Consider the following 11,068-nt stretch of genomic DNA (forward strand, 5'->3'; position numbering starts at 1 on the left):
TCATTCAGCATGGCAAACGAGCTGAAAGAGCTCCGTAGGTAATTAATTGTGCTCGCGCTTTACGCGGCCCTACGTGTGCCGGATAGCTGTAAATTAACGTGACGGAAACGCCAGAAGACAGTGTGGGCTTTGCGTTGCACTGTTGATGTATCATACTTGTCCACGAAATGAAGTAGATCGAATCACTTGACATGGATTAAAATGTGCGCCACGTGGACGAATTGAGATTCGACCATGTGAAAACATTTTTTCTAATATTTGTTAATCCTTCGCTTAATTAAAGATAAAACTTGCACGTTATTTATTTATTTTAAATAAGAAATATGAAATTTTTTATCAATTTATAAAAAATATACATTTATATTTTAAAATTTTCATGAATATACTTTCTTTCTTTTCCCATATTAATTATATAATACTTGAAATATATAATACAATTTTTGGAACTTTTTTCAGGTAATTGAAAAATAAAATTTTAATCTATTAAAATATTTTTTATTATATCTATCATATATTAAATCTGATTATAATTTTGATATTTGGAAATTTAAACTGCATCAACAATTTTAGGTGAAATATCTTATATGTTAACATAATTTTATAATTATTTTTTTTATATTTATACATATAATATGCAAAGCATTTACAATAGATATTTTTAAATTCTAAAAAATGTTTCTTCCACTCAATATTTTTTATATCAAAATTAATCAAAAATATAAAAATTAAAATGTTTCTCTTTTTTTATTGAAGTTTTGTTATTTTTGGTTATTAAATTAAAATTTTGCACATAAATTTTACTTTTTAATGGAATAATTTATTATGAATTAATTAAATTGTGCTTCTAAATAAATTTTAATTTTAAATGAATGAATATATATAGTAATTAATGTAGCATTATTTATTTTTTTTGACCATTAATTATCTTAAAAATAACAATATAAAAATGAAAATGTCATTTGCAGTAGAAATACAATTGATTCTCGAATATACAAACTATTAATATAGATAATATTAATATAGATAATATTCAGAATTTTTCGAATTATATTTAGAATTTTTCAAAGAATCGATTCTCCAGTTACCGAATACAATAAACAATTTTATTTATTTCCGTTTCGCTTCATTTTATATAAACTTTAATTATTTATTCTAAAATAAATAAATTTTTAATTTTACTTTTGTATATAAATTTTTATATTTTGACCTCTAAAATCCTGATTGTTCAAAAATAATATCTCATACCTTAATACCTATATAATTATATAATATATATAATTGTACCTGTATATTTGCAATCCCAACTTATATATATCCGCATTTTATTTTTTAAGTTAAAGACTCGTAAATGTCTTTAAAGTAATAAATTATATATGTATGTCTAGGACATTTTACTTGATTTTAATATCTTGATTTTCTCAGTATTATTATTTGCAAAAAAAAAATGTTTTAAATAAAACTGAAATCTATCAAAGAATTTCAATGCATAAAAGTTACATAAAGATTAACTTTATTTTTTTAAATAAATAGAATTTTATGTTTTTTAATGCATCAATCGATGTAACTTGATATTTTCTATGAAAAAAATATGTACGTATCAATCCATACATATATGCTTAAAAATTATTAATAATTATTAATTTAGGATATATATTTTAATTTTGTTAGAAAGAAAATTATTGCATAAATGACAAGGAAAACATAAACAAATGAATATCATTTTTTTTATTTCTCATACAATAAATTTTTCAAATTGAAATATTTCTTAAATTAATAATTTTTAAATATATATGAATTAATATTTTTTTATAAAAAATTCAAAGCTGCGTTGATTAATGCATTAAAAAGTGTATAATTTTATTTAATAAAAAAGTTATATTTAATAAAAAAATTAATCTCTATGTGTTTTAAATCATTCAAAAAAAAACTAATAATATGCTTTCCTTAACTGCATTCAATTTTTATTTGAAACATTTTTCACTATTAATAATGCCAAGAAAATAATGAAGGACATTTTATATATGTATAAATAAACATATACATATGAATTATATAATTACAATATATTATATATTTTCTTTTCTTTATGTTTCTCTTAATCACTTTAATTTTCTAATAAAATTTTTTTAATTTATTTTATTATAAGAATACAATATAGTAAGACAAATATAAATAATAAATATATACAAAATAAATTTTTTAGTTATCAATAAATAATTGTACAGTTAAAATTTTGGAGAATGGAAAATTTTATGTGGATTCCTGGATTTTTTGTTATTTTCAATTTAGTTATGTATCCATTTTTCAATCATTTAAATTAATCTCACTATAATTTTCTATTATAATAAGTTAAACGAAAAATTATATTATATCACACATTAAAAATTGTTTCTATTTAAAAAAAAAAATTCTTCACAGTCAATAGTTTAATTATATAGTTTTATAAAGCATAAATAATGTTAAATCTTTATATTATATTATATAACAATTTTTTTACATAGAACAATAATAATATTAATTTTTACATTAAAGAAACAAATTATAATATAATATAAAATAATAAAATAAAAATTATTTCAATACTTTTCTTCAAATGTTATTTTAAAAAATTCGCAAAATTTCAAATGAAGCAAAATTTTCATTATTAAAGAAGTTTTTCTATAGAAATTCAAAAAAATTGAAAAAATTAAACGCAAGATAAATGGTTCCAAGAGAACTTTTATTAAAACCTAACGAATACTTCTCTTCGTTCGAACGTCCAGGTGTCCAACATGGACAATTAACACTTTCTTTCACAAAATCCCTCTTTTTCTTTGCATTGTTCCGAGGACGACACCGTACATTGTAACTCTATTTGTCATATACTCGCAGCAGGTTTTTACTTAGCTGGAAATCCCTATACATGTTTCATACTTATCGACACAAACTGGACAGACCTGCTTCGACGCCATATCTAACAGGAAATTTCTCACTGATCTATTTCAGGAAGCAGGGAAGCAGCTTTCACGTACGCAATAAGTTCAGCGGGTGTAACGTACGCCGTAACCGCAGCTTGCAGCAGGGGCAACATCACCGACTGTGGTTGCGAACCCACCGTAAGGTAAACTCTTACTATTGTACTTACTTTACTCTGGCCTAAATAATAAATGTTAGTCATTAACGGGATCAGGTATAAAATATTATTTACCTAATTCTAATTCTTCCGTAAAGTAACGGTTTCTAACAGCAATTGTAATAATTCTCGAGAAGAAATTGTAAAATGCTCTTAAAAAACTTTTAAGAAGAAATTGTAAAATGAGACTAAAAAAATTTATATATGAAGGATTAAGCTGTTAAGTTTTTTCAGAAAGATCTATGAATAAATCGTTCCAAATATCTATTAGATCTCTAGATATTAAAAACATAATTATTATTAGACTTATCTATTAAAATTTTTATCGCAAAATTAGAAAGGTTCATAATAATTTATGAGAAACAGAATTATACGTTACATTATAACAAAATTTTGAAAAAAAATTGTGTTTATCAATCTTTGTTAATAATAATTTTATTTTTATTATTTTTCATTTGGTTCATTCTTTTTTTTATTACTGTACTATTAAAAAATTATAATTACTTTCCTTCATATGTTTCATTAATGAAATTTTTCAAATATTTAGTTACTTTTTCAAATTTTCATTATATCTTTATTCCAAAAAATTTAAAACTTATTAAAATTTTTTTACAAAAAATATTTTACAAAAAATATAAAAATTAATAGTGAAATTTTTTCATCACGAATTTAATTATTGGTTCATCAAGATTTGGATGTTCTTTTTTGCAGGACGAGAAAAGAGTTGCCACCAAATGGTTGGGAATGGGGCGGTTGCAGCGCCGACGTCACGTATGGGATGAGGTAAGGGATTAACCCGGAACCTTAATGAATTTGTAGTCGGTTCCTTTTGCACGTATCATGTGCGTGTAAAACCTCTATGACATTGTACGTCACGACAGTTGTTATACACGCATGAATTTTAATATTATAATTTAATGTTAGGTTCGCGCGTAGGTTTCTGGATGCGAGGGAAGTCGAGGGTGACGCGAGAAGCCTGATGAACCTTCATAATAATAAAGCTGGTCGAAAGGTGAGTAATACTAGTCACCGTTAATGAATCATTCCTTTTAAAAATTAAGATTGAATTTTCCTTAAATAAATGAATGTATATATTCGTGTTTATTATGAATTATTTTTCATAATTATATAATTAAATTACGTAATGTAACTCCTATATTTGCGGAAGATTGATTTCGAAATTTTCTTCTGATATCAAAATCTGAATAACAAATCTGAGTAACAAATTCAATGATATATACAAATTATGCATATAATATATATATATATATATTTATTATTGTTATATGCAAGTATATATTGTATATATTTTATAATATTTTATGATAATAATATTATATGAGATTGGATTATTTATTGTATGTAATTTAATTATTTTTATTATTTAAAATCAAATTTTCAAATTTATTATAAACATATATTTTTGAATGCAAATTTTTCAGATTAAGGATGAATAAAATTGTTGATATAATAATACAATTTTATATTATTTTTTTTCCATATATATTTTATTTAACAAAAACAATTAAACAAAAATTAATCAGTATTCTTATTATATTATAAAAATATGATTAATATAAAAAATAAAAATTTGTTATTAATATAATGCCTTTTGATGAATATAAATTTTGTTTAAAATCAGTAAATTAGATAAATATTATAAATATATAAATGAAAAATGTCATTGTAATGTAAATGTAATTCTTGTTCTTAGAAATTTCTTATAAACCTTTCACTGTACAATTCATAATAGTTTTCTATTTTGAATTATATTATTGACAGGTAGAAAAGAAGATAGACAAGTAGAAAAGAAGATAGACAGGTAGAAAAGAAAATAGACAGGTAGAAGAAGGAAGTAGGGACAAAAATGACTAAAAATTCTTAAATGCAGGTATAATTTATGAGGATACTTTCTAACAATACAATTTATTAAGTATTATAAAATTGTTGGCATTACAAATCTTGTCATCCGTGTGCGTAGTATTAGTAATTTTTTGGTTTCATTTTACTATAATTTTTAACGTAAACTTTATTTTTTTCTTATGAAACTTTTATTTTTGTAATTATAATAATAAGTACATTTTTATTTTTATAAAATTAAACATATAAATAAATGTTGGCATCAATCAATTAAATTATTTAAGTTGATATTTGAGAAATTAATCATTCAAATAATGCAATTGATTTAATTATTAATCGATGATTAAATGTGTTAATTTTCAATCGTTATTAGTTTATTAATTGTTAATTTCTAAATTAAAATTTAATAAATTTTTATTTAATATAAAATATAAGTAAATAGTTGAAAATTATTCAGAAAAAAAAAATAATTTTAAATATGATTCAAAATAAAAAAAAATAAAATAAAATAAATTGTAATCGAAATAATCATTATTGATAAGATAAATTTTCTCTACGATATATTTCCTGAAACTTTAGCCTTCGACAGTATCCTTCCATTTTTACGAGTCAAAAAATCAATTTGAATTAAGAGCAAACGCAGGTTCAGAAACAAATCAAGGCGAGGGAGTATAAGGCAGGGTCGACGATCGAAACGAAAGGTTAGCGAAAGATCGCGTTCCGCCTTAGGTAGGGCGGATAAATGGCGGCGTTTTAATTGGGGAAAGTTGGTGAGCTTTCGTCTTTCTCGATGGGCTTTATTATCGAGGCGGTAATAAAAACGCGCATATATCGTCCGGTTGCCCTCCACGTGCATGTACGATCTGTGCACGCGTGTACAGACATGGCTAACGATTTATTCTTAACGTCGATCGCCTCGCCATACCGCATACTTTATGCTCCAGACGATTTTTTTCAACCCACCTCTGCACCCGCCCCTCACCGTCTCCCGATAATTCGAAATGTAAACCAGTTTTCTGAGCATACACGTCGGACCGTCGGACACACAATGAGCGAGATGGAGAAACGCGTGCATCGAAACATTTGAGTAATCATGTTCTATAAATTAAGCGTTTCTCTTTTTTTTTTTATCGAAAATTTTAATTCCATAATATGCTCAAAAAAAGTAAGGAACAAAGTGTAACACAATGAATTTTGCAATAAATTTTACGATTTTTAAGATTTTTAAGATTTTAAGATTTTTTGTGTTATATGTCTTTACTCATAATTTTATATTTTTATTAATATAAAGTAAAAATATTTTTTCATGTATTTATATATATACATAAATGGAAGATGCAAGAAAGATTAATTAAGATCGTGTAATATTTTTATTGTATTTTTATGATATAATTAAATAATAAATTAAATTTTAATTTAAAAAAATATTAATTCTCTATAAAAGTAAATCAAGTTAAAATAAATTTTAACCATTTTCGTATGATATGATTGAACAAGTCATGAATACGTTTATGATTATATAATTGTCAATATCATTATGCATTCGAATAATATAATTACAATAAATAATGAAAAATAAAATGTTAAAATTATTATTTTAGTTTTATTTTTAAGATAATTATAAAAAAAGAAATAAAAGTAAAATTGGGATTTTATTTTAAATATACTTTTTATGTTATTAAATATTATTATATTACTATGAGTATGATCAATTTGAAAGGATTTCTAAACGTTACACCGATCATGCTAAAAGCAATCGATTCTTAATATGGAATAAAACATAGAGATTTGAAATTACACGGCGATAAATGATATGAATTGCTTAGTTGAATCATATAAATATTTGTTTCTTTGTAGATAGTTAAAGCTCTCCTGCGAACTGAATGCAAATGTCATGGCGTGTCTGGCTCTTGCACCGTGAGAACCTGCTGGCGAACTTTACCTAGTTTTCGTCAGATCGGCGATGCATTGATGAAAAAGTATTACAGAGCCAGACCTGTCATAGCGATTACTCCACCGCCACCCCCTACGATGCAGGTAATTTCTATAAAAATGTGTCAAATGTTGTTGAAATGCAACATATAATCATTCATCAAAAATGGAATATATAATATCCAGTTCATTCGATATAATAACATAATTATGAAACTGAAAATTTTTAATTTAACGTGTTATTAATGTAAAAAATTTTAATTAAAAATTTAACAATATATATCTTTGAAAATAATTATTAACGTACAAATAATTTTTACATACAATTGTATATACATATAAATATTTTGCATTAAATTATTAAACGTGTTATAAAAACAGTATTATAAAAGAAATTAGAAAAGGCTTGATTTTGATAATCGAAAATTAATACTAATATAATAATTTTATAATTTTATTTCTAAAAATTTAATATAATAATATTTGAAAATTAGTTCGAGACGAATAAATGAAAATGAATTTCGAGTATAGCATTTCGAAATCTTTACAATATCATAAATGTATCAGTACTACATTTTATTATTATATTATAAATTATTTATAAATTTTATGTTCTTTATAGAGTTTAGAAACGCTACACTCGACATCGGCAGAAATGGTGCCGATTTTAGGAAATGATGCGAAAACCCAAGGGAAACCGAACGATGTTGGAAAGTCCCGACATGATCGACAACCCCCAAAAAAAGCAACGAAACCAAGAAGGCCGCACTTAGTGTTAAAAAGAACGAAATCAAACGGTGGATCGAGCGTGGGACAGAAAAGGATTCCAAAGAGAAACGAGTTGGTTTTTCTACAACCATCCCCTAATTACTGTGAGCCGGATTTGGTGCAAGGAAGCCTGGGAACGCAAGGCAGATATTGTAATCGTACAAGCAAAGGTAAATTATTGTTGTATTATATTCAGCGATTTATTCTTCCATCTAATTATTGATTATTTCTCATGTTATATTCATAAAAATTCATACAAATTGCAAATAATCATATTAATAATCATAACTAACTATCTTTAATAACTAAGTTATCTTTAATAAAATATAAAAAATTTATTCGTACATTCGTACAGAATGCAATATATATATTTATTGAGCATCTTTAAAATGTCAATTGTATTAAAAACCAAAACAAATACAAAAGTTGGCAAAACAACAATGTCAAAGCTTATAAAGTTATTATTAACAATTAAATTATTAACAATTAAGTTTACATCAAAACGGAAATATAAAAAATAAAAAAATAAATTGATTGCAATATAATTTTAAATAAAAAAGAGAAAATAATCTAAAATCCATTAAAATTATATATATATATTATAATCTTGATTTTTCATTTTATCCTAATATTCGATGTTAAAATAATTAATTAATGATAAATTTCTGTATTGTAATTTTTTTTAAATATTTTTTTTTTAAATAATCAATGTTCGAAATTTAAATATATTATATAAAATCTTTCATTCTTTCCAAAAGATAATTTTTTTTTCAATATTTTAAAGAAAAATATTTTTTACATTAAAAAAAAATAAAAATTAATTTTTCAGGTACCGATGGATGTGATTTGATGTGCTGTGGACGCGGTTATAATACACATCAATTTACAAGAACGTGGCAGTGCAAATGCAAATTTCATTGGTGCTGCCGCGTGCATTGTGAAACGTGTACTGAACGTACAGAGGAATACACGTGCAAATAAACATTCGAATGTGTTTGCAATCTTAGTAATGTAAATATGTATTAGGCATAACAAGCGACAAAAAAGATTTCTTTTTAAATTAAATTCTTTAAATATTAGAAGAAAATTCTCTATAATTATTAGAGAATGTACAATCTCTATGCGGAAAATAAATAAATTGCGTTTCGTCGAAATAATGTAACATTACAAATACGAAATTTTTATAAAAATAAATACATATAATTGTAATAATCAACAAAGCGTTCCTTCTTATGCTTAAATTAATCTATTAAAAACGTAATATTCAATAAAAATTTTTGTAAGTTTTTGTAAAATCTTTGTTAGTATGTATATTTATAATATTAAGAAATAAAATAATAGCAAACTACTGAATGATAGATAAGAGGTAGCTTCGAGAGATTAAAAGAGAAATAATTATTTCGCAATAATATTAAATAAAATTAAATAAATAAAATATTAAAGTTATGGAAAAAATATCTATTAATAATTAACTCTGCTATAATATTCTGCTATAATAATTTGTATGTTTCACTCTTAATTTTATTTTAATAATTAACAATTTTTTAAGTTATAATTGAAACTTTGGAATCAAATTGAACATTCATATTACATTAAACACAATTAGATCTAAAAATCAAAGTAATAAAATTAGGATAAATTTAATTATTTATTAGAGATTTTTTAGAGAAAATGTGTTATATATATATATGTATAATGAAGGATGAAAATAGAAAATAACTAAAATTATAATATTAAATCATAAATGATAATAATTAGATAATTATAATAATGATAATAAAAACATTATATTTAATTACTAATTAGCTATTTTATGTAAAAATAAAAATATATATTCTCTCTATCATTGGAGAATTAAAATTAATATCGATATAAATTAAAACTTAATTTTAATTTAATATTGTACTAATTTATTATTCATTTGAGTCATTTATTTGTTTTTCAACTTTAAAATTTGAATCATATTTAATGCATACATATTTATCTTAAATTCATTCATATTCATTTAGAAAATTCATTTTAAATACTTCTTTCTTCATATTTAACAAATTCTCCGTATTGTCATATTCATTTTGCTTAAAATAAATATTATTACAAAAGAAAATAAAATATTTTATATTCTAAAAGTAAAATAAATAACAAATAAATAAATAACATTGTCATTTTACTTTAAAAATATAGCTACCTCTTATTTTTTTCTGCGAAAATTAAAATTTGTGTTTATTATCATATTCTGAATATCGAAGAAATATAGCTTTTCATTCAAAATATTCTTCAGAAAAATTCCCATTCGGAAAGTTTTTCCTAAAATTTTTCAAACTTATTAATTGTAAAATAATATTATAGCATATGGCATTTCTTTGATTAAACTATTTTTTCAATAAAAATAAGGAAATAATATATCTTCTGTTGAAATGTTTTCAAAATTTTATTTGTTCATTTTTTCATTTATTTATAAAAATATTATATTATAATTTTTATATATTTTAAAAAATATAATTCACTATAGACAAGAATAACATTTGAAATTTTCAAAATATTTGAATTTATGTCATATTTAAAAACGTGTTTCTGAATTTCTTTAAAATTACATTAATACAACGATAACATAATAAATAATAAAGCGATAATCGATATATATTTAATATTTTATATATATAAATTACATCATTCATTTGAATAGCTTGATACATTTAGACAATATACTTCGAATAATTAATAAAATAATTATTACGTTAACTTCTATCTATAACTTCTAATATATACACGTATAAACTAGAGACAATTATTATTTTAACAGTCCAATGATAATAGGCTAAGATAGAAATAATGCGTAAATTATTATTTATGCAAAATCGTAAATTATAAAGGTAAACAGTGTATTCGCCTTTTACTCGATAACTAATAAATTGGACTAACATTTTTTTCATTTTTTCATTTCACAATTTTAATTGTTATTATTTATTTTCTCTTATTTTATATACAAAAAAAAATAAAATAATGATATCACATAAGCTAATTTCTATATATATAATGTGCATATAGAATTTCCTAAAAGAAAGAAATTACTAAGAAAAGAAATTTAGGTAGTTGAACAAAAATGACAAAAGGGTGCAATAATTCTTAAAAACCGTTATTCAGGTAGATCGACTACCTATATAAGTGCGAACTGTTAGAAATATTTGACATTTTCACTGTAAACACAAATGAGAGAGTTACTTAGCTGTGATACTGTTCTATTGCAGTGTGCATTTTTATACTGAAGAAAGCAAAGTTTTAGTTTTTGTTAAATTTTTCAAAATAGTGAGTGCATTAATAATAATTCAATTTTTAATAAAATTACATACAGAATTATTTTATTTTATTTTATCATAATAAAATATTATTATAATATTA

At 22.8% G+C, this 11,068-nt stretch overlaps 1 protein-coding gene across 2 annotated transcripts in view; it reads left to right on the plus strand.

The window, feature by feature from the left end:
* Nucleotides 1-8,866, plus strand: part of LOC102680391 (protein Wnt-7b-like) — a 101,114-nt gene extending 92,248 nt beyond the window's left edge. For both annotated transcript variants that reach the window (XM_006617226.2, XM_031511230.1), the window contains exons 3-8: nucleotides 2,986-3,100; nucleotides 3,824-3,895; nucleotides 4,037-4,124; nucleotides 6,830-7,009; nucleotides 7,527-7,842; nucleotides 8,502-8,866. In XM_006617226.2, coding sequence (XP_006617289.1) covers nucleotides 2,986-3,100; nucleotides 3,824-3,895; nucleotides 4,037-4,124; nucleotides 6,830-7,009; nucleotides 7,527-7,842; nucleotides 8,502-8,653 — 923 coding nt within the window. In that variant the 3' untranslated portion in view covers nucleotides 8,654-8,866. The remainder of the gene's footprint in view (nucleotides 1-2,985; nucleotides 3,101-3,823; nucleotides 3,896-4,036; nucleotides 4,125-6,829; nucleotides 7,010-7,526; nucleotides 7,843-8,501) is intronic.
* Nucleotides 8,867-11,068: the final 2,202 nt, after the last annotated feature.

The sequence above is a fragment of the Apis dorsata genome, unplaced genomic scaffold (genome assembly GCF_000469605.1).
Source record: "Apis dorsata unplaced genomic scaffold, Apis dorsata 1.3 scaffold_295, whole genome shotgun sequence".
Taxonomy (NCBI): domain Eukaryota; kingdom Metazoa; phylum Arthropoda; class Insecta; order Hymenoptera; family Apidae; genus Apis; species Apis dorsata.